The 24,490-nt window shown below is 34.1% G+C and overlaps 2 protein-coding genes across 2 annotated transcripts; one reads left to right on the top strand and one right to left on the bottom strand.

The window, feature by feature from the left end:
* Nucleotides 1-524: 524 nt before the first annotated feature.
* Nucleotides 525-2,163, top strand: LOC126667012 (uncharacterized). Its single transcript, XM_050359955.1, has one exon. The coding sequence runs from the start codon at nucleotides 862-864 to the stop codon at nucleotides 1,831-1,833; it is 972 nt and encodes a 323-aa protein (XP_050215912.1). The 5' UTR covers nucleotides 525-861; the 3' UTR covers nucleotides 1,834-2,163.
* Nucleotides 2,164-23,152: 20,989 nt separating this feature from the next.
* On the bottom strand, nucleotides 23,153-24,115 carry LOC126668503 (zinc finger BED domain-containing protein DAYSLEEPER-like). Its single transcript, XM_050361694.2, has 2 exons — nucleotides 23,352-24,115; nucleotides 23,153-23,253 (listed from the first exon to the last, which is right to left on the bottom strand). The coding sequence occupies exons 1-2, from the start codon at nucleotides 24,016-24,018 to the stop codon at nucleotides 23,153-23,155; spliced, it is 768 nt and encodes a 255-aa protein (XP_050217651.2). The 5' UTR covers nucleotides 24,019-24,115.
* Nucleotides 24,116-24,490: the final 375 nt, after the last annotated feature.

The raw sequence follows: 24,490 nt of genomic DNA, 5'->3' as shown, positions 1-24,490 counted from the left end.
GAAACATAAAAACACAAAATTGGGTACAAATGGTGTTTTTATAAGGTCAGGGTATAAACGAAGAAAAAATGCAAGGTGGGTTTTTTTTAAGGAATTAAGCCATAAATTTATAACAAAAGATGGCCTTTTCTTTAGCCATAAGACCTAAACATTATAGCGACTATCAATTCATGATCCTTGAGCATCACGTTTTGAAAACGGATAAAATTTATGATCAAAAATATATTTATATTTTAAGCACCAGATAATGATCTAGCCATTCAACATTGACCCGTAAAAGATTTGTAAACTTTTAGACATATTTTTATTTTTCAAATTCTAGAAGACTGACTGCTAACTAACCAACTCAATTAGTTAAGCTCATGAAGGTGCTTAAATGCTTTTTTTGTGATATATTCGTTAAACTATGGTTTAACTTCAAGCCACCAAATAAAGAATACTAATAATAATCTAATAAAATATTCAAAATAAACCCTTCAAAAGAAGGCTCTAGAGCTCTTAGAATTTCAATTTTTCAACCCTTCTATACCCTTTTATAAGCCCATCACCTTTCTCATTTTCCCCCCCAATCCACTTCCACTATACTACTCTTCCTCATTCTATACAACAAAATCCATTCTTTAACTTAAACCAAGAAAACCAATTCTTGAAATTTTCCTTTCAAGAACTCAAGAAAAACCATTCTTGAACTCAAATCAAGAAAACCAATTCTTGAACTTCTAAATCAAGAAACAAACCATCATTTCAAGAACTCAAGAGAATCATTCTTGAACTTAAATCAAGAAAACCAATTCTTGAACTTCTTAATCAAGAAAACAAATTATTTTACATTTCCTATCAAGAACTTGGAAAAAATCATTGATGGGTACTTTGGTGGGACATGTAGCACCAGGGTTTGCTTTCTTTTTTCTTGGTATTTGGCATCTTTTTAATCACATAAAGCTCCATGCTCAAAACCCAAAATTTTACACTTCACTTCCATGGTTTCCCACTCAAAAAATAAGGTACATAGAGCTTCTCTTCATCATGTTAGGAAGCTCTCTCTCCGTTTCCATGGAGCTTTTCATCGGACCTAAAAGCCACCAACCTTTCGATCTTGATGGCACTATTCCATCCAATCATCTTCACAACTTTGAACACTCTTCCATTTCAATGACTTTCTTTGTATATGCAGCCTTTGCTATCATCATTGACAAACTTAATCCCAAACCTAAACATGGTCTCACCCAATTACTTGGAGCCTTAGCTTTTGGCCAACAACTTTTTCTTTTCAATCTCCATTCAGCTGATCACATGGGTATTGAAGGTCAATACCATTTGCTTCTCCAAATTGTTATTCTTGTTTCTTTAGCCACTACTCTTTTGGGTATCGAGTATCCCAAGAGTTTCTTGGTCAGCTTTGTAAGGTCAACAAGTATTATGTTCCAAGGTATTTGGCTTATAACTATGGGGTATGCTCTTTGGACCCCATCTTTAGTGCCTAAAGGTTGTTTCATACATTTAGAAGATGGTCATCAAGTGGTTAGGTGTTCAGGAGACGAGGCCTTACATAGGGCTAAATCATTAGTCAATATTCAATTCAGTTGGTTCTTGATTGGTGTCACCATTTTTGTTATGTGCTTCTATTTGGCACTTGACAAATTTTATGGAGAAAATAAAGTTGAGTACACTTCTTTATTAAAAGAGGAAGGTGGCAAATTTCTTGAAGAAGACTCATTGGATATTGATGTTGAATCACAAACAAATAATATTATTCATCCCAAAGTTGGCAATCACTCAAGCAGTTTTATGCATATAGGAAGAAATTTTGCCCCAATTGACATAGAGAGGTAAAAATAAAGGGGGAAAATCAAACTAGTTTGAAAATAAAAGTCATTAGCTAGGTAAATATGTATGTGTATAAAAATTATTTGGGTTGGTGGGGATCTCACTTTTTTGTTTAATTAAGCCCTCAATAATGTTTGCTTAATGGAAAACAAGGACTTGGGTTGGGTTTGTATTAATGGTTCATTGGTCTTGAGCTTAGGTTGAGAGAGTTGTTTTTATTTTTTTTTTCTTTTTTCTTTTGATTCTATTATTTTATTGGGTATGTTCAGTGTGCCCTTGTGTACAAAAGAAAAAGAAACAAACAATAAAAGATTTGTGTAAGCAAGATGTTATTAATTTGTGATGTCATGAGACCACCAACTTGTGAAAACAAATTATTCATTACATTATCTACAACTTTTCATCTATGAATCTTGGAAATTAGGAGAAGTTTCTTTCCTGTTTCCAAACCTTTTGAAAGTCAGAAACTCCCCAAAAACTCATATGAAATATTTCAACTATTCCGATAAATAATATATACTCCTTCCGTTCCGTTTAAAAAGTCTCTTTATCAAATTTTAATTGTTAAACATATTTTACAAAGTATCTAATGATATGTATAATTCTAAAAAATTACTAATAAAAAATAAAGGATCGAATGATTAAAAAAGGCCAAACCTTTTATAAAAATTCAAACCTTTCAATTTTATCCAATTTTTCTTGAAATGCAGAATTTTGTTTCAATTATGTCCAACTATGCGATTTTACTTATTTGTGCTGATGTGCCACATCAAAGCCATGTAGACGCTACATCAGCAAAATCGCGTAGTTGGACATTATTAAACTGAAAATTTTTGTTTCAAGACAATACGAATAAAATTAAAAGTTTTAGATTTTTGTGAAATTTTCTTCAAAAGTTTGGTTTTTTTTACTCATTTGCCAAAAATAAAGGAAAAAAGACAAGCATAGCTTATATCTTCGTAAGATATGTGTAAAATAGAAAATACACATTCTATAATAAAAAGAATATCTAAAAAAACTAATAAATTATCCATTTTTTTTATGCTAATAATTCACAATAAATTTTATTTTATTTTTAGTTGAATCTGTTATACTTTTATAACAATTTTAAAACTTTAAAATATTAGTGTTAACATTAATATAAAATTTATAGATAATATATTAAAATTATTTATTTCACTAATTATTATAAATGTATAGATTAAATTTAATATAGAAAAAATTATAATTTATAATTATGTATTAATATAATTCTATTTTTTTATTATTTAAATGTTTCTCCTATATTTCGTATGCTTTTTTAAAAAAATATTATTCTGATATCTGTTTTTAAATCCACTTAGCAATCTAAGAGGGGTGAATTGGTTGTAATTTAAAATTTTAAAATTACTAGTATACGGAATATAAAAGATTCAGAATGAGCAGTTGGGTTTGAAAGATATGTAATTATAAAAATTAAAAAAATAAATTAAAACTAATAATCACGTTTAAATGAGTATCTTGATATTCGAATTCGGCGTGATAGTTGATTCAAGTAGTTTAGCTTGAGTTTGACTCGTTAACATTATTGAATAGATTATAAATAGTTTTTGTATAAATTTTTAATAGTTTATGAATTGACTCGATTTGATTATATTTTTACAACCTTCATCTCATTTTTGAGAGAGATGTTTTTTAATAGTCTAATATTAAGTATTGAATATTTATTTTTGGTATTATTCTATGTTGATTTTCTCTTTTATAATTTATTATCTACTTCAGATAAATTATTATTACTTTGCAAAGTAATTATTAGAAAAGATAAATAAAAAATAAATAAATTATGTTTATATTTATTGAAAATATAATGCAAAATATAATGTTATTTTTAAAAATAGAACAGGAGTATTCATCTTTATTATTAAACTGACAATCAGTTAATGATACTTATAATTTTCTGCTATTAACACCAACTTAGGCCTCACTTAGTTGGGGTAAATAAGATAGGAAAGTTGTATTTTTCGAAAAGTAGCAAATTTTTTTTTGATATATTTTATACATTTTACCTCCTGGGAAATTAGATGTTTGACTTCCTTTTAACTAAGGAAGTAATTTTTCTAGCGAAACTCAATGAAGTAAAATTTCCCTAACACTTTTGTTGAATTTTTCTACTTTAACCTTAACACTTTCTTTTTCTTTTTTCTAAAATTTATATAAAATAATATATTTATTTACTTCAAAAAATATACCTATATAATTTTATAATTATTATTTATAATAAAAATAACTATTTTTTTTAATATTTTAATCGACGATTTTTATATTACGTAAAATTAAACTAATAAAATGTAATTTTTTTAATTTTACTATTTTATAGTATTTAATAACTCTCTCAAGTAGTACTTGAATCATTAAATAAGAGTTAATAAGTAAAAACTAAATTATTTATTGCTCGATTAAAAAAAAATTATTGATTTAATAATATAAAAATTATCAAAGAATATTTATGTATTTTAATTAAAAATATAGTATATTATATTAAAATTAATTTCGTACTTTCCGGAAAACAAAAATTGAAACAAGTAACATTTAATAAACTTACTGAAAAGTTAATTTTTTAAGAACTATACTTTCCGGGAAGTTAATTTATCGGGAATTATTATAAAAAGAAGTGTTGAGGAAGTGTTGATATTGGAGTTGTTTCTCATAATTTTAGAGTTGAATTTTAATCAAAACTATTTTACAAAATAAAAATATATGAGCACCTTTCGTAATCAACAACTTTAGTCATGAAGTAACTTAATTAACATGGGTTACACTAATCATTTGTATTTCTGTGTAACCAATTTGTGTGCCACTCACTGAATATTCTAAGCAATGTGAACTTTGAAAATGACATCAATTGGCCGCAGACACGAAATATATGCTTTGATATGATATATTTTATGGCAGTTAACAAATAAATTGACCGCAGACACGAAATTGGCCGCATACACAAAATATTAAGAGTTTTAAATAACAATTTACCCGTCAATTTATAAACAATGAGCAATTAATATATAAATTAATTTTATAGATAAATTATTTATAAATTTGATGATTAATTAATTTCCATTTTGATAAATTAGTTTTCAAGTTGAAAGGGCAAATTGTAATGTTTTTAAAATCAGACCGGAAATCAAACCGGCTTCGTCGGAGATTCATGGTTTGACCGGTTCAACCGAATTCAGCCGGATTTTTTAATTATAATAATATAAATTATTTAAATTAGAAATACATGTATCATAAATAAAAAATATGATAAAATATTTAAATAAAATTATTTTTTTAATTTTATTATATAAAATATAAATAATCAATGTTTAAGAATATATAAAATAATTATACTAAATGGGAAAAAATAAAGTTTTAATTTTAATAATAATTGTTATTAAATTAAAGTTATACAATTAAAGTTTATAAATAAATGATATGACGACACATTTAAATAGAATTCATTACTAAATGTGTGAAATGCGATTATAATTGATGAACATTTAAGTGTACATAGAATGAAAAAGAAAAAATATAACTTTTAAAAAAGTAAGTTTCAATTTAGCAATCATCATATTTTTCTTTAAAATTTAAAAATAATTTATTGTGTGAAATATAATTATAGATAATAATGTTCAAGAATATAGATGAATTACTTTATATGGAAAAAAATAAATATGTGATTTTTTAATTTTAATAATTAATAATTATAAAATTATAAAATATAATATAACATTTTTTATCAAATAAAATATATGATAAAATATTTAAATAAAAAAATAACTATAAAAGTTTTCTATATGAAATATAATTATAAAAATTAATATTTTAGAACATGTAATAGTATTAAAGAGAGTATATAAATTTTTTGAGTGAAAATATTTTTTTGATGAGAGTTGACATGTGACATGAAAGAAAAAATAATGTGTAAAAAGTAATTATTTATGAGAGAGAAATAAAGTGTTAGTAAGAGGAAAAAAGAAAACACATGGGTAGGGGACCACAAGTGAATTTTCTGTCATTAAGTGTCTTTTTAACCATTGCAAAACCTGATTTTTTCGATTTTTATGGAAAACCGGATTTTCCCGGTTGAATCCGGTTTTGACCGATTTTTTCACATTGCGATTTTAACAAAAAACCGAACCAGACAGTTGACCGGTTCTCAGTTAACCCAGTCTGACCAGATGGTTCGGTCACGGTTTTTAAAATATTGGTAAATTGCCAATTGAGTGGATAATTAATTTACAAGCTGAGAGATAAATTAATAAAATAGAATTAATTGAGTATAATCACCAAATTCATAACTGGGCCATAAAATTAATTTATATGATAATTATTCATTGCTTACAAATTGAGGTATGAATTGCTATTATAAGAATATTGAAAGAGAGCACATAATTGACTTTTCTAGTTTATTATTTAATTAAAATCTTGATGATCATTAATCAATAATTATATATTAAAATCTTGAATTGATAATTAAAAATATATAAAAATTTTATAAAAAAAATTATATATTTAATAATATATTTAAATAAGAAATTAGGAGTAACAAATTAATAAAAAACTATTAGGATGACAATAAAATAAAAATAATAGAGTTTTAATTGTAATAAAAGTAGTATCAGATGTACAATTAATATAGCAAATCTAATAGATATATCAAAAAGGAAATTTTCTACACTAAACTATTTCCTATTTTATTTATAATTTTATATTGAAAAAAAATCTTAAGTAGACTCGGTCCACCACGTTATCCGTAGATCCAGCTAATAAAATTATGCCACATTATTTAAATAATCAATAATTATTTTCATTTAAGTAATTCATTCAGAATTTATTTTTTTTAATTAAAAGTTTGGAGTCAAGAAATCAGGAATCGCACCCGAACATCTCAACTAGGTTGACACCTCTTAGCGAATACATCATTTTTCTTGCTGCCAAATAATATTAAAAAGAGAATAAAAAACCAATTACAAGAAAGTTCAAAGAAAATAGATTGTGCTAAATGCACAAGCTATAACTAAATAAACCAAAAACAAAGTTCAGTGTTGCCAATTCTCTCAGCAACTATAATGAAGCCACTAAACTGACCAGAGTACGATTTTGAAGAGTTAAACTGAGACATCAACAAAACAACAAGGCTGACGATACCAAAGCCAAGGAATGAGACTTCAATTCATTATTGATTGCCGAGCAACAAAAGAAGCAGACCTGAAATTGAGGCTATCATAACAGAAATAACCATGGCATTAAAAGGCTCAGATAAAACGATAAACTGGAAGTTTATTATAGTCATCACAAATTGCGTTGTTGCAGAAACGGGGAGCAGAGTCCCACCAACAATAAGAAGAAGCAGCAGCACCATATTTAGCAAGAAGGTCTGCGGCAACATTCCCTTCCCGGTAGATATGCGAAATAACCACATTCATGCGAGACATGTTGTTCAGACAATCAAACCACTCTTCAGTCATACTCCAAGGCACTTTTTCAGTTCTACTACGCAAAGCATTAACCACGTAAGTAGAGTCCGCTTCTATACAAAGATTCATCCACCCCTTATTCCAAGCACAGCTAATGGCATGCATAGCTGCTCTAAGCTCTGCCATAAAAGCGTAGCTATTGCCAATAGAGAAAGCAAAAGCACCTCTTGGAAAGCCTCTAGATTTTCTAAAGATACCACCTGCTCCTGCCATACCCGGAGCCCTGGTTGTACCAGCCAAAACTCATCTGCGTATTATTGTAACATCTGCTGATGTACCGTGGAATACTTCTTTTTATCATCTTCGAACATGTGACTAATCGCCGGTCAGCCATGCGGCGGTGAATTCGTTCCCGGGCCCTTTTCTTCGATAAGAATAGGGATTTGAAATGATACAAATTTCGCTTCATTCTGTTGTGCTACTCAAAATATGCTAGCCACAGGAAATGCTCTTACTTTTATCCAATTCATTGGAGGAGGATTCCAATTAATTGAGATAATTTTAGGAGCCCTGTTTCGAATTTTCTCAATATTCAAAAGAGAAAGAATATGATTCTCATTTTGATTATTATTCGTCACACCACTTCTGAAATAATCTGCTTCACGGATATACTTCCAAATACCACGAAGAGCCACATGAATGTTAGGTCTTTCATTGTCAAAAATTACAGCATTTCTTGTTTTCCATATAACCCAAATAGCTGAAAGGATACCTACATTCCATAGTACAGCTATTTGCGTACTAAACCCATTATTCATGCTGGTAATGACTAAATCCAACAAAGAGCCTGAAACATCAACATTCTTTCCAAAAAACATTGAAACAGAATTCCATATAGTTTTAGCAAATGTGCAGTTAATGAAAAGATGTAAATGATCCTCAAAGCTGTTATTACATAATTGACAAATTCAGAATTTATAACTAAAACTCCTTTTGGAAAGAATATTCTTTCCACTTTTTATTGTTTCACGTCTCTGATACTTACAGCTGTCGTTCATCGTTCATTGCCTTCCCCATTCTTTCATCTTCTTATTTTTTTACGCTCACTTCAAGAAACATACAGCTTACTTTTTCGGTGAGTTTTTCCAACATCAGCGGCGGAATATAGTTCAAATTGATTTGCGAGGTACGTAAAAGAACGTAGCAATTTTAAAAGGAATTCTGGGAGCAGTGATAAATTCTGAATTTTAATAGTTTATGACAATAAAATCACTATAGAATTAATTGATATTGTATTTGGTTTTTTTTTTTTGTAAGAACAGCAAACATCTGTTCTATTTGGTTGTCTAAAAAAGCAAATATCATGCATACTTTTAAGAGAAGAAAGATTCGAGTAGAAAAATTTAATTTTTTTGCAATAAGCACATGTAAAACTACGGTAGACATAAAAATATAATCTATTAGTTTTTTAGAAATTCATATAATATTTGAATACGTTTTTCAATTTTTGATTTATTAAGTTTTAAAGAATTCCTTTGTGTTGTACATACTTTTATGTTATTGTATTTATTTGACAGATATAATTTGTTCGAAGGAATAACAAACCAAGAGCTTACAAGCGACTAAATATTAAAAAAAAAGTGGCATATAATGAAGAAAAAACATATGACTTGTATAGAAAATATAGATTTTAGAGAGGATTTAGCGTCAGAAAGGTTAAACAATCATATAATAGTGGGACAAAAAAATCAAGACAAAAATTATTATTGCTCAAAGGAAGGTTTGAAATGCGATGACGTGACATGTGCAGCGAGTTTCAGTAAGTTAGATACTAGAAATGGGTGTAAGGCCATGATACATTTTGGTATTGATACCTTACATCCTTTCTCTTCAATTTTTCCTCTCGGCAATCATTCACCAACTCCTTCTCATTTATTACAGTTTTATTCTAGTCACTATGTCTCATGAGCAGATATGCATTAATGAGCTAACCATGCATGCAGCAAATCTTCACGTATCTGAACCGACCTTGGATTTATTCCATGAAGAAGTCGAAGAAAAACTAGTTCTGGTGGGGAAATTCTGGGGCACAAAGATTTTTTATCCTGAGATGGTTAAGGATGTGCTTATCAGGTCCTGGAGGGCTTTCCAGGGGCTGACGGTTAAAAAAGATGTATCTGGAGTTTTCACGTTCACTTTCAAAAGGGAGGAGGATCGTAACAGGGCTTGGGATGGTCGACCATGGTGTCTGAGCAACAATCTGCTTGTCCTTCAGCAGTGGGCACCTGAGGTGGCCCTTCACAACATCGATTTCAGCCTGTCCCCCTTCTGGATCCATGCTTCGGGTCTACCTGCAACCCAGATAAGTAAACGCAATGCTGTTATTATTGGTAAGCTATTTGAAAGTCTGATAACCATGGACTCCAAGGAATCCCAAGATGAAGATTTGTGTGGAACCATGCGTCTGAAAGTGATGGTCAATGTCACAAAGCCCTTCCGGAGGGGTTTTTTCACAACGGAGCTGGATGGTAGTCCGAAGTGGATTTATGTCCTCTATGAGCGTATGCCAGACATTTGTTACAAATGTGGTTTAATTGGTCATTATTCTATTTCCTGTATTACTCCTGTTGAGAAAATGCAAAGCCCTGGTGTTCCTGATTTCGGATTATGGATGCGTTTTGGCTCCGGCAAGCCACTCCCTCGGAACGACAAGACTGGTTTACATCCTCTCATTGTGGGATCTTCTGTTCCCCTCAACATTACTGGTGGTCCTGCCCCGATGGATATTCCGGGAGATACAAAAAAGAGCAACTTGGTCCTTAACCAGTGGGTAAGTAGAAACACTCCAAAAGCTGTCACCGGTGAAGATAAGATAAGCAAAGGAAAAGGCACTTTTGAGGAGTACGAGGTAGTTAGTCAACCTCAACAGAAGATTGGGTTTCCTGTTGTCAGGGATGTCGGATTCCTCCCTCTCTCCAAGCTAGCAGGTTATAGCCCTTCTACTATGGTTAACCCTTCTAAATCTCATGGGCCGGGGCAATCTTCCAACCCTTTGGGCCACGAGGCTCTCAATACTTATATCTCCAGCCCTTCTGATATTATTGAACCTAGCCAACTCCTAAAATCAGCCTCTCCCCTCAGCCCTTCTACCAAGAATCCAGTAACCTACAACAAAATCCACCTTGATCCTTGCATCTTTGCCTCTGAGCCGGACCTCTCAAATGGACCACCTGATGGTATTCTTTGCAATAGAAAGACCCTTGAGGAGTTAGGCATGCTGCACTTGTTTCTTCAACGCAAAGAAGGGATTTTTACCCCAAGCAATCCTGTTAGCCCTGCTGGTTTCCCCTCACCTGCTTTCTCGTCTGGACCTACACCCCCTCTGGACCCTATCCCATCCTTTGAGGGGGGCCTTTCAAAAACCCATTTTGAACCACCTACCAACTCAACCATTCCTCCTCCACTCCCAATCCCTCCTTTAGCCCCATTTCCTAACTCTCAAAGTTTCTACACAGCAATTGAACCTACTCAGCTTCTATCCTTTACACCTTCCCCACCACCCCCACAAGCTCAGGATTTGGGCATTTCTCAATTGCCGATTAAACTCAGGCGAAAGGTGCTGCCTCGACAGAACCGAACTACTGTCACTGTGGAAGGAGATGCTGACTTAGTTGATATTCCGGTCCGATTATCTCAAGAAGAAGGCAGCCTTGATAATTTCTCCAAAAGAAACAGAGATGTGGAAGGTAACAGGATGGCGAAGAAGATTTGTGTTCTCCCAGACTCCAAAATGGTGGAGGGTACCAGCCTCAATGGTACCCCGAAGGATATATGAAGATGCTGGGATGGAATGTTCAGGGTGTGGGGAGCCCCCTGACGTTCCTTAACTTTAAAGGGATTATTAAATCTCATTCCCCCGACCTTGTTTTCCTTTCTGAGACCAAGAATAAAGGACCGGTGGTGGAAAAGTTTTTACGCAAAGCAGGTTTTCGCAACTTTGAATTGCTAGATCCTATTGGCACGGCTGGTGGTTTGGCCTTGGCTTGGAATACGGGTTGTACTATCTCTATTATTAGTCATGATGTCTTTTACTTTCACTGTTTGGTAGTTAATAGGGATGATTTGTGTACCTGGAATTTCATTGGAATCTATTTGGATGTTTCTCTTTCGTCTCGTGCTGCACAATTTATGTTTTTGCAAAATTATTGCTTGAACCTAATAGGACCTGTGGTACTTGGGGGTGACTTTAATTGTGTGTGTATGCGTGACGAAAAGCAGGGTGGTGGTCCTTTTGACTATAGAAGGGCTGATGCTCTTATTAACTTCAAGTTAAATACAAGCCTCATGGAACTGAACTTTAAGGGATTCCCCTTTACTTGGAATAACAGACGCGATGGTGCTGCTAATATACAAATGAGGCTCGATAGGTTTCTAGTTTCAGTGGATTGGTGTAACCTCTACCCTAAGGGTCTTATTCTTCACCTCGATGAACTGGGATCTGACCATCGTCCCATTTTGTTGGACTCATCCCCTGCTACTAAGAAAAGTAAGAGTCGCTTCTTCTTCGACCAGAGATGGAAGGGTAACACAGAGGTGCAACAGATTATCTCTGATTCTTGGGCAAGACCACCAGATGGCTCATATAACTGTCTACAACAGGTCCATTGTAAGCTCCAGGCATGTAAAACTGGTTTGTTCAGATGGTCTAGGGATAAGAAGCATAATGCCCAAAGGAATATAGTGTCTCTTACTCACCAGATTTTCGCGCTGCATCAAAGGGGTTTTGGGGATAATGTGAGGGAAATTAGAGGACTTGAATCAACTCTGGCAACTGAATATGAGCGAGAAGAACAATACTGGCATCAAAAGGCGAAGGTGAATTGGTTAAAATGGGGTGATCGCAACACGTCTTTTTTCCACTCCTCAGTTGTTCAGCGAAGGAAGAGGAACAATATTACTCAACTTCGTAACAATGTTGGACATCTCTGCTCTGATGAAAATCAGGTTGTGAATATTGCCCTTGATCACTTCCGCAGCATTTACACAAGCTCCAGTCCCTCGCAGATCAGGGCTGCTACTTCTGGTTTGCAAGCTCGTGTAACTACAGCCATGAATCGCAACCTCATTAGGCCCCTATCAGACGACGAGATACGCAAAGCTGCCTTTTCTATTCAGCCGAATAAGGCCCCAGGACAGGACGGCTTAACTGGTCTCTTTTTTCAGAATAATTGGGAAGTAATTAAAGTGGATATTTGCTCAGCCATCAAGGCTTTCTTCGATGGTCAGAACCTCCCCCGGGCCTTAAATCATACTACCATTACCCTGATTCCAAAAGTCCACCTTCCTACTACGATGTCTGACCTCCGGCCCATCAGTCTTTGCCCGGTGTTTTACAAGATTATATCGAGGATCCTCACAGACAGACTACAACCTTTTATGTCTTCCATCATTGGGGAACAACAGAGCGCTTTCGTTAAAGGCCGTAACATTGCGGACAACATCTTACTAGCTCACGAAGTCACACACCATTTGAAAACAAGAAATAGCAAATCCAGGTTTGAAGTCGCCTTAAAACTCGATATGAGCAAAGCTTACGAGCGTGTAGAATGGGTGTTTATCAAGAGGGTCCTGCGGAAATTGGGTTTCCATCATAGGTGGATTAAGTGGATAATGATGTGTATTACGTCTGTTACATACTCTCTTAATTTCAATGGAAGTTCTCATGGGTTCATTATCCCTTCGAGAGGGATAAGACAAGGCGATCCGATATCCCCTTTCCTCTTTCTCCTATGCGCGGAATGCTTCTCTTCACTATTGTCCCAGGCTGAACAGAATGATCATATCGCTGGGGTCAAAATTTCCAGGAGAAGCCCAAGTGTCTCTCACTTGTTATTCGCTGACGATTCATTGTTGTTTTTTCAGGCAAATCAAGCTCAAGCTGTTTGTGTGTCTCAAATTATCCAGCTGTATTCAAAAGCCTCGGGTCAAGAAGTGAATCTCGCCAAGTCAACATTGTTTTTCAGCCGCAATTCTCCAGAAGCTCTGCGTCTTCAGCTTGCCGCTACCTTGAACGTAACCAGAGCCGGGGGTCAGGATAAATACCTAGGGCTTCCGGCACTTGTTTCCCGCTCTAAGACACAAACCTTCAAGGATATATGTTCCAGAGTGCGCCAGAAAGTGGCCAATTGGAAAGGGTGTCTCTTATCTCATAGGGGGAGAGAGGTCTTGATTAAAAGTGTTGCAACGGCTGTCCCGATATACTCCATGTCCTGTTTCCTCCTACCGAAAAGCGTTCATAAAGAGATTAATAGCATTATATCTAATTTTTGGTGGGGTAGAAAGAATACCGAGCGCAAGATTCACTGGATATCTTGGCGAAAGATGTGCTTGCCGAAAGATGCGGGTGGATTGGGTTTTAGAGACTTGGAGCATTTTAATTTGGCGCTTTTGGCAAAGCAAGGGTGGCGTCTTGTATCCCAACCGGATTCTCTTCTCGCTAGAGTCCTTAAAGGTAAATACTTCCCCTTTGGTTCGTTTTTGGAGGCAAATCAACATTCAAATAGTTCTTGGGCCTGGAGAAGTCTTATTCAAGGTAGATCACTTCTGAAGCAAGGAGTTAGATGGCAGATTCGAAATGGCGAACGAGTGTCGATTCTTAATACTCCTTGGCTTCCTAATTCTAGCCCATTCATGGTGCCTCAAGCCACGGTCCTTCCTGCCTCTGTTAATTCGGTGTCAGACCTGTTGCTTGGTAATAAAAGTGGCTGGGATGAGACGTTAGTCAGAAGCATTTTTCAAACCCAGGTTGCAGAAACTATCTTACATATCCCTTTAAGTATTACGGGAGCTGAAGACCGCCTGGTCTGGCATTTTTCCAAATCAGGGCACTTTTCCGTAAAGACTGCCTATCACCTCTCCTTCATGGGAGATCCTCTTATCCCAATTTCAGCTATTGAACCCGACTCTTGGAGGAACCTTTGGAGACTGAAGTTACCTCCAAATATCAAAGTCTTTCTATGGAAATGTCTTTGGAATGGGCTAGCCTGTAACTACAATCTCCATAGAAGACTTCCAGAGAAATCCTTCAAATGCCCGAGGTGCAATGAACCAGAAACCATAGAACACTTATTCTTTTCCTGCCCGTTCTCGGAAGCTGTATGGCTGGGGTCTGATGTGAACCAGTGGGTAAATGCCTCTAACTTCCACACCTTTGATTCCCTTTGGACGACAATTTGTGGAAGACTTCGTGATGTTCCTTCCAAGTCAGCGATTCTTCTAAACATCATCTGGACTATGTGGTCGATATGGAAAGCGCGAAATGTTCTTATCTTTCAAAATGAAGATAGTAACCCGATTCTGGTTCTGGAGAAAGCTAAGGAGATGTCATCTGAAGCAGATTTGGCAAGTCAGAGGAGAGATCGCTCGGCCAACCAAAGAACTCAGGCTGATTCAGATGCGGTTGCTGAGAGATGGAACCCTCCACCAATGGGATACGTTAAAATCAATTTTGATGGTGCTCTTGACTCTCACAGCTCAACAGGAACAGGTGCGTGTGTGGCTACAAACTCTGAAGGGAAGGTTATTGCCTCCATTGCCAAATGTTTTCAGAATGTTCAGTCTCCTGCCTTGGTCGAAGCCTTAGCTTTACGAGAAGCTATCTTGCTAGCCCAAAGATTGCGTTTTAATCAGCCTATGTTTGAAGGTGATGCGCTTAATATCATTGAGGCTATGAATCATAATTCTGTTGTGGATATGGATTGTGAGGTTGTCATTCAAGATTGTAGAGTGTTGAGTTCACATTTAGAATGCTGCTCTTTTATTTTTGTTAGACGTAAATGTAATTGGGTGGCTCATGAGATAGCCAAAAAAGCCCTTCGAGATACCGCTTTTTGTAACAATTCTCTAGCTCAAATGTTGTGGCTAGATATGAGACTTTCATAGTCGGATTTTAATGAAGATAAGCTTTTCTTCCCGGTAAAATAAAAAAAAAAAAACAAGGTGAATGGAAAGTGAATCGCTTTATAGATGAACATAAGCATCTATTTGCTTCGCTAACAAAAAGATATTTACTAAAATTTGTACGATCGGTTTCCCTTTCTAAAGGAGTAGTGTTAAAGTTGATGGATCCGGTCCGAGATCGTCTTGTCTTCCGGGTCGCTTTGTCACAAACTTGATGCTTAGGTGAATTCTGAGTTGTGTTCTTCAAGACAAACAAGGTCAGATAGTCTTCACCTTTTTCATGTAATATTCTACTTGCACTTTCGGATCTCTCATTATTTTGGAGATACGGTCTTCATCCTCTTCATATAATATTATCTTGTACTCTGGATCTCTCATAATCTTGGAGATTTGATCTACAAATAAAATCTTCTATGAACGGATTTCTCATTACTTGGGAGATTCGATCTTCAACTTCATATGTGTCTGAATCTCTTGTTGTCTCAGAAGTTCGATCTTCCACTTCTTCTTCATTGTTATTCTTGTATACCTGGATCTCTCATCATTGAGGAGATACGATCTTCCACTTCATGTGTCCGAATTTCTTTTTACTTCGGAAGTTTGATCTTCCACTTCTTTTTTATTGTTATTCTCTATATTTGGATCTCTCATCATTGTGCAGATATGATCTTCCACTTCACATCTTTGAATCGTTCATTACTTGGGAGGTTCGTTCTTCAACTTCTTGTTCTTGTACGCCCAAATCTCCCATCCTTTTTAAGATACAGTCTTCAACTTCTTCATTGTTATTCTCGTATGCCCGAATCTCTAATTATTGAGGAGATACGGTTTTCACCTTCTCCATGTAATATTTTACTTGTACTTCCGGATCTCTCATAATTTTGGAGATACAGTCTTCAACTTTTTCATATAATATAATCTTGTATGTGTGGATCTCCTGTTATTTCGGAGATCCGGTCTTCACATAATATTTCTTTGCATATCCAAATTTCTCATCATTTTTAGAGATCTGGTCTCTATAATATTTTTTCGTATGTCTGGTTCTCTCATCATATCAATGATCCGGTCTTCGTGAATATTTCTTGTGTCGGATCTTTTATGGGCATGTGCGTTATTCTATCTTGTTCTCGAATTTTAAGTGAGGAGTTTCACTCTCCACCTAGGGGTTTGAATTGTGCAGATATTTATGTCTGATTCTTCTATTCAGACGGTACTTTTTGTGGCATGTATTTGTTCATTGTTATTGTTTAGAGTTTCCTCTTATGTCTGGACAGTACCAGTGTGTAGCTTTTGTCATTATTTCCTCTTTTCTATTTTTTTAAAGTAATACCCCGTAAGTTCAGGTGTCGTTTAGTGCAACGTGTCCTGCAGAGAGGGACTGGAGTTGCAAAAATAATAGACTCTGTATATTAAAGAAAAAGGATAACTGTCACGACCCAAATTATTGAGCCGAGACCGGCGCTAGGGAATTGGAGTGGTAGCTCTGAAACCCGTAGCAAGCCTAAAACCACTAATAATTTTTCCAAAATTGAAAGTATAATATTATATATAAAACATTTCAGGAAACTCTTTTAGACAATATATTTATAGTTATTAAAATATCATATTAGAGTTAACATTAAGAATTAACTATTTGAAATCAAATCACAAGTTTTCTATTGACGCCTACTGACTATTGCAGCTCTACGAACTCATACTTGTGCAAGTCCATTGACTTCTAGTGGTTTGTCTGACCCGACTCCGTCTACCTGCAAACATCAGAGTGACGGGTCAGTATTTGGGAAAATACTGAGTGAGTTTGCAAGTTACTAACGGTATTATTAAAAACATGACATCGCATATGATAAAAACTCGTATATACAAAATCAATATTCGATATCAAAATATCATATAACATGCTATTATATTATCCAGGTATTAGATCCGGTTGAAACCCTAATTACGATACTTAATACAATCTATAACTTATATACGATCCATAGCGATAATAATCAATTCGATCGATCCGATGGGTAGGGTCCCGAGATAGTTCAACTGAGTTAAACCACTATCGTCTCTTAATACTAATGTGTGGGTCCCGAGATAGTTCAACCGAGTTAAACCCACACGATACGGGTCCCGAGATAGTTCAACCGAGTTAAATCTCGTATCCCATTTGATATACATATTCCGACTTCGATATGATACGATACGATTCGATAAGCGATGTTCGATGTTCAATATTCGATATTCGATATAATTTCATGACACGACAACAATCTAGACACGCTAGACTGACACACTTACCGGTGATCACACAGTCCTATTGACGCCCAATAGGTAGCACGTTTCCTCGGATCACACACTGGTTTCAAAACTATAATAATTCGATAAACGGTATAATAATCGATAATAACGATAAACGGTAATCGATAAAAGCAATTCGATAAGCGATATATCAAATCATGTACTATGCGATGTGGTTATCCATAATATATCAAAATAATAACTTTTAAATAACAATACACAAAAGTAAAGTGCCACTCACAGTGACCGCTATTCCTTATATCCGAACGTAAGTTCCAGGAGACTGGTCCGTCAATCCTCGTCGAGCTTCTTGGTTCGTCATACTCGTAGCTCGATAGTCCGTCACATCTTGAAATAAAGCTTAGGATTGATAGAGCTTCCAATTCCGAAGAGATTGCCTCGAAAATCACTCGAATCGGACTCCGAACGGCGAAATGGCGAGTGAACGAAGTTGATCGACGATTTTTGAAAGCTCTGGATCCTTCTTTTCTTTTCTCTCTTTGATTCCTTCTTTCATAATCCATTTCTTATATAGTTTGGCTAGAGTTCCACTTAGGTCCTTGCTTTCTTTATTTGTTACAAATTATCCTTTGAACTTTTCTTTTGTTCTATTTAGTCCATAACTAAATCAATCGATACTTTAATCCTAACATATACGTATTATTTATGTCCAATAAATAATACGAATCTCAATAGTAATACTTTCTCATTCATAATTTTTTAATTACTATTCTCGAGATTAATTGGCTAGTTTGCACTTTGGTCCTTGAACTTTTCAAAAGTTGCAATTTAGCCCAAAATGCATCCGCGTCCAAATTTTAAAAGGTCTCCGATTGACATGAAACTTTTACCACAGATACTATAAAACATTTCGCGAACCTTGGCGAAATAATTTCCCTTTTCGTGACTCAACTGGTTAAATTACCACTTTAGTCCCTGAACTCTAGTTTGGGACTTTTCTTGACATTTTTTCTGTTAATTTTAATTCCAACTTTAGAATTGGAATATGATATTAAATTCTGTATAGTTACTTTAATTTCTTGAAAATTATTTCCGATATCGCCACCCTGACAAATCAGAACTGGACACTTGGTCCAATTAGATACTTAAACATTTTGGGGTATTACAATAATACCGAGTAGGACGTCTATGTTTAAGGATTTGAATAAAAAAATTGGGATATTGGCAATGGTTAAAGCAAGAAATTATGATATTAAAAGAAATGAACGGAAAAATAGAAAAAGTGGAATTTATATCTCGGATTGGGAATTTAAGTATTTTAGCCGATAATAAATTAAAAAGGATTTATCATAATACAAATTAATTAGATATCAGAATAGTATTATTTATTTGGTTATAAATAATACGTAAGTGTTGGAATTAAAGTGATTAACCAATTGTTTAGTTAAAAGGCAAAGTTTAAAGAAAAGATTGTAAAGAATTGAAAAGGGAAGGATGAAACAAGCAAATTGGCCAACACATATAATTCATTAGCATTTGAAAGAATAAGAATCAGAGAAAGAAACTTAGTAGAGAAGGGAAATTGGCGATCAAACTTGCGATTGATACGGTTTCTTCGTTCAGAGTCGGAATCGAGCGATTCTTGCGCCGTTGAATCAAAAATTTGATTGTCTATCATCCTAGAGAATAAAATTAAGGTACGATTGATATTTCATTTGCTAAAAATCTAGGGCTTGGGGCTGTTTAGGTGAAAGTCATATGTGATCGAATGGAACACGTCGGAATCATGTTGTTTTTTGTCATTTTTTATGGTTTTCGATATGAGTTTTGTGTTAAACTGAAGTGGTAACATGTTGGAACCGATTGGAGGGTTTTCCGATGGTCGGAGACGCGTCGGAATAGCTCTAGGAGCTGTTCTCAATAGTCTCACGACGTGATACTGCCGTCTTACGACGTGAGACAGGTTTGTGTTGTCTTACAACGTGAGACATGGGTCTCACGACGTGAGACCACCCTCTCACGTTGTGAGAGGACAGGGCATATCGTGCCTAGCCAGTTTTAGCTTGGATACGACGTGCCGAGGCCCCCTACAGACAGCTCTAAATGATGGATCTGGTCCGATATCGTCTTGTCTTTCGGGTCGGTTCATGACAAACTTGATACTTAGGTGAATTCCGAGTTGTGTCCTACAAGACAAACAAGGTCAGATAGGATTTCAGACTCTTGGTCTGAAATCCACTCCGAAGCTTAAGTCAGTATGTATCTCAATATAATATATAAAAGTACTATTTGAAAGAGGTAATAAAACTTAACTTGTTATAGTAATAGGCTCGCTTGCCTTTATATATAGACTTGTTAAGTGGGTTTCCTTATAAACTAGCAATGTGGGATTTTGGTACAAAGTGGCCATGCGAGATTTTGTCTTATTCCATCATGTGAGATTTTGTCTTATTCCATCAAAACTCTGTGGTGAATTCTGGTATTCTAACTATTAATGCCTACTCATATATGGCTTAAGAAGGTGGAGGTGCTAAAATATTGGATTCACAAAAAAAAATTGCTACAATTACATTAATCTAGAGAAGAATAAGATGATCGAAGTTGGAGATTCTCAGAGTTTGGTTAATCATTTTAAACGAAAGGCAAGTGGAGAGGGAGAAATGTTGTATTAGGATGTACAACTTAATGAAAAAGAAAGAATGAGAAATTTTTATTGGCGAGATGGTAGATCTAAAGTTGATTATGATAGTTTTGGTGATGTGGTAGTCTTTTGATATCGAACAAATAGATATGAATTAGTATGTGCGCAATTTGTGGGGATGAACCATCATTGGAAAAATGTGATGTTCGGGTGTGCATTTCTCTCAGATGAAAGAGCTGAAATATTTGTGTGGTTATTTAGTACATTTTTGGAGTCCATGGGTAATCAATCTCCTAAAAAAGTTTTTACAGATCAAGACAAGGCAATGGAGAAAGCAATTGAAAAAGTGTTACCTAATACCCGTCATCGTTTATGCCTTTGGCACATCTCTAAAAATATAGCTTCTCATTTAGGTGCACTCAACTTTAATCAACCATTTCATAGTATTTTTCATAAATGTTTGCAAGGATGTGAGTTAGAAACGGAGTTTGAAACAATATGGGATAAGATGATCATGGAAAAAATTGATGGAAAACATAAGTGGCTCAATAAAATGTATAAGAGAAGGTTTAACTGGTGCACAGCTCTTAATAGAGATAGTTTTGATGGTGGTATAAAATTTTCTTAAAGAAGCGAGAGTATAAATAATGTGTTAAATAGAATAACTAATAAATTTACTTCTCTTACAAAGTTTGTGATTGAATTTGAGAATATGGTAAAGAAATGGCGAAAAACGGAAGGAAAAGATGATTTTGATTGTTACCAAAAAGTTCCTACTCGTGCAATTAAGTGTAGTAATATCCTAAGAGATACAGCTAATATTTATACACACAAGTTGTACAAATTATTTGAGAAAGAATATCTTGATGGATGCGGGGCTCTTAATTTCAAAGAGATTGCGTGTGATGAAGGATTATTGAGGTATGGTTGCACAATGCAAGGAAAATATTCAAGAATAAGAGTTGTATTTCTTAATATGCCTACTATGGAACTAAATTGTTCATGTATAAAATTTGAGACTCTTGGTTTACTGTATTCTCATGCATTGACTATTCTACACTTTAAAAATGTATATGAAATTCCTAAAAAATATATTTTGACGAGGTGGGCCAAGGAAGCAAAGACAAGAATTCGTTCATACTTCATAAATAAAAATTCTATGAATGACGGGTATGAAGCTGAAATTGTATGGCAAAATCAAGCAGTGTCGTATGCCTATGACATTGTAACAAGGGGACAAGAACATGAAGAAACAAGGCAACTTGTATGGCGTATATTCGATGATGGGCATAAAGAACTCAGAAATTATTACTCCCTTTATCCACAAAAGATAGGCTGATTTGGTTTATACACAGATTAAGAAATTTAGTTATTTTAGTTAAAATTACACTAGTTTCCTATAATAGCCTTATTAATTAGGTATTTCATTATAAACACAAACTCAATTTCCAAAATAAAAAAAATGAAGTGATACGGTTGTGTACATGAGTCATTATTAAAGCATTCTCCTAATTAATGAAAAGCACTGAGAATTTGCTTCTAAAATAATGAAATGCGTGTAAAAAAGCCTACTACACATTTTCCAACTCTCATTCCTATTAAAAACTAATTTATGTTATTATCAAAATATGAACAAAATATATTTTAATTGTCCAATTATCAAATGAACTAAGAATATTTTAGGTAGTTACTTAAACAACTAACTTATAAAAAAGGAAATCAACCTATAATTTGGGACAGCTAAAAAATAATCAGCCTATCTTTTGTGAACGGAGGAAGTTCAAATAATCAGCCCAAAGTGAAAAAATATAAATCTAGTATCATTCAGAATGGAGACAGTAATGAAAATCATGTGTTAGATCCTCTTGTTGCTAAAACCAAAGGAGTTTCCAATTCAAGGTTTAAAGTTTTGTTAGAGAAGAAATAGAAGAAGAAACTATCACAAAAAAAGATCAAAGAAACAAGTAAGCGTAAGACCTCCTAATCTTATTGCAATTCTTTTTTTATTTTTTTTATTCTTGATTTTTTTTTTTTCTAAAATTTATACGTTCTTGGTTGTAAAAATAGTGCGAGTAGCTTTTAATATGGATGAAGCAGATATTATAGTGCAATAAGATGCTTCAATAATTTTATCGACCACTCGTATGGTTGCCGCTCCGCTCCACCTTTTCAAGTTTCTTGAATCAATCGGCACATCCCAATTTGCAGAATGTAAGTTACGTTTTGCTAGCTGTATACACGTGTCGTGTTTGTACTTGTTTCGATATTGTTCTTTCTTATATAAAAACATATACTAATTATTTTGTATAGGTACATCCATGTCATGGTTATGTGCTTAATATCTCTAATCAAGTTCATGATTATATGTGGCACATGTTCTTACAACATGTAACAATATGAATACCCTTTATTATTAGGGATGGCAATGGGGCGGGGTGGGGGTGGGGAAGCTATCCCCATCCCCGTCCCCACTTCTATGGGGAATCCCCATCCCCGTCTCCATTTATTTGATGGGTATTAATTCATTCCCATCCCCATCCCCGTGGATTCCCCATCCCCATGGGGATCCCCACATCCCCGTGTAATTTCAATTTAAATATTTTTATTATTTTTATAAAACAATTAATATAAAAACATGAATTATTCAATGCCACAAATGTAGAATAGTATAAAATTAAATTATTCAAAAATTAATTAATTATCTAAAATATTCAACAATTTTAATATTAAACTAAACTAATCAAAACAAAATAAAATAAAAAGTTATTTTAACTTTTTTTGTCTTGTTTTCAAAAGTAACTTGTTGAGGAATTCATACATAATGAACAAACTGATCATAATTGCAAGATTATATAATAAATTCCATAGAAAAGATTCAAAAAAAGAGTAAATGGACTAATAACAGCTCAAGTGAAATAGAAACAGAAAGTGAAGAAACTGAATTTCATTTGTGAATTGCACCAATAATAGAACATTGCATCAGTTATGATCCTCCTCCTGCATCAAATTAATATGCATTAGTTTAAGTTAATTCACCAACAAATCAGTCTAATATAAAATAAATTAAAAGCAAATTCACCTTGTCATTTGTATCATATTCTTCATAAAATGTGCAACAGTCAGAATGGCCCGTTGAACAAGAATCTGAAAAATTGAATCAATAATTAACTTTAAACTATATATATATTTGTATAAATAATAAATTAAAATTAACTAAACTCGAAATATAATTATTCAAATACCTTTTATTTCAGCCCATAGCCAATTTTGTGCACACATTAAAGCTTCTAATGTGTTTGGATGAAGTCTGCTGCGATGTGGAGTTACAAACCTGCCACTCGTACTAAAAGCTGATTCTGAAGCTACAGTAGACACGGGAATAGCCAAAATATCTCTAGCAATCATTTGCAAAGTAGGGTATTTATGTGCATTTTTCCACCAGCTCAATATATCAAAATCAACTTTTCTGGGTATCACTCGTTCTTCCAAATAATGATCTAACTCAGTCTTAACATTCTCATTATTAGATTCAGATGCAACAAACAAGTCATATTTGCTCATAGGATCAACTTCCTCAACATCAAGAACCGAAGACTGTGAAAATATGTCATTTGAACTCTGAGAATCAAACCCATTATACCATGACATCTTGGATTTAGATGAATACTCAGCTAGCAAATCATAACAATGCTTTTGAATCTTATCAATCTCCTCAATTGATCTAATATCACCATAGATAAGAGGAAAATAATATTGTAATAATTTGAGCTTATATCGAGGATCTAAAACAATCGCCACTCCCATAATACCATGAATTTGAGACCAATATTTATTGAATTTTTCTAACATTTTTGCTGCCATAACTTCAATATAATCAATTCCACAAATAAGCCATCCCTTCAAAGCCATTCTAATCTCACATATCTTAGGAAAGTAAAGATTAGCAGTAGGATATTTGGTCCCAGAAAATATCTCAGTCACACTATGAAACAATTTCAATCTACCACCAATTGATGGAGATTCCCCGCCCCATTAGGGGCGGGTCCCCATGGGGATCGGGGAATCCCCTCCCCATTGCCATCCCTATTTATTATGAGTTTACATATAAATTTTGGAACTAATCCGATTTTTATTGGTTCAGAATTCATTTACTAACTTAAATATGGATGGATCAAATGTTCCTTTAAATCTTAATTTGCAAGGATTTGATTTTTCAAATTATTGTTTTGCGAGGTAAGTATAGGAACTTTGGCACTATACTTTTTTTACTTTTTTTATTTTGAATATCAATTTAATAAAAAATACTGATTTAATTAATAGAAATCTAGTTGTAAGTGGAGATTTCATAATTGAAGAATATAAAATTTGTACTCAGTTAATT

The sequence above is a fragment of the Mercurialis annua genome, linkage group LG2 (genome assembly GCF_937616625.2).
Source record: "Mercurialis annua linkage group LG2, ddMerAnnu1.2, whole genome shotgun sequence".
Lineage (NCBI taxonomy): Eukaryota > Viridiplantae > Streptophyta > Magnoliopsida > Malpighiales > Euphorbiaceae > Mercurialis > Mercurialis annua.
The sequence above is the reverse complement of the archived record's forward strand: the minus strand, read 5'-3'. Positions and strand labels throughout refer to the sequence as shown.

What these genes read in the sequence shown, in the direction of transcription:
- LOC126667012 (XM_050359955.1), top strand. Translation starts at nt 862, where the DNA reads ATGGGTACTTTGGTGGGACATGTAGCACCAGGGTTTGCTTTCTTTTTT.
- LOC126668503 (XM_050361694.2), bottom strand. Translation starts at nt 24,018, where the DNA reads ATGGCTTTGAAGGGATGGCTTATTTGTGGAATTGATTATATTGAAGTT. An exon ending in GCTATGGGCTGAAATAAAAG is followed by an intron (nt 23,254 to 23,351) that starts GTATTTGAATAA and finishes TCAATTTTTCAG; the next exon opens with ATTCTTGTTCAACGGGCCAT.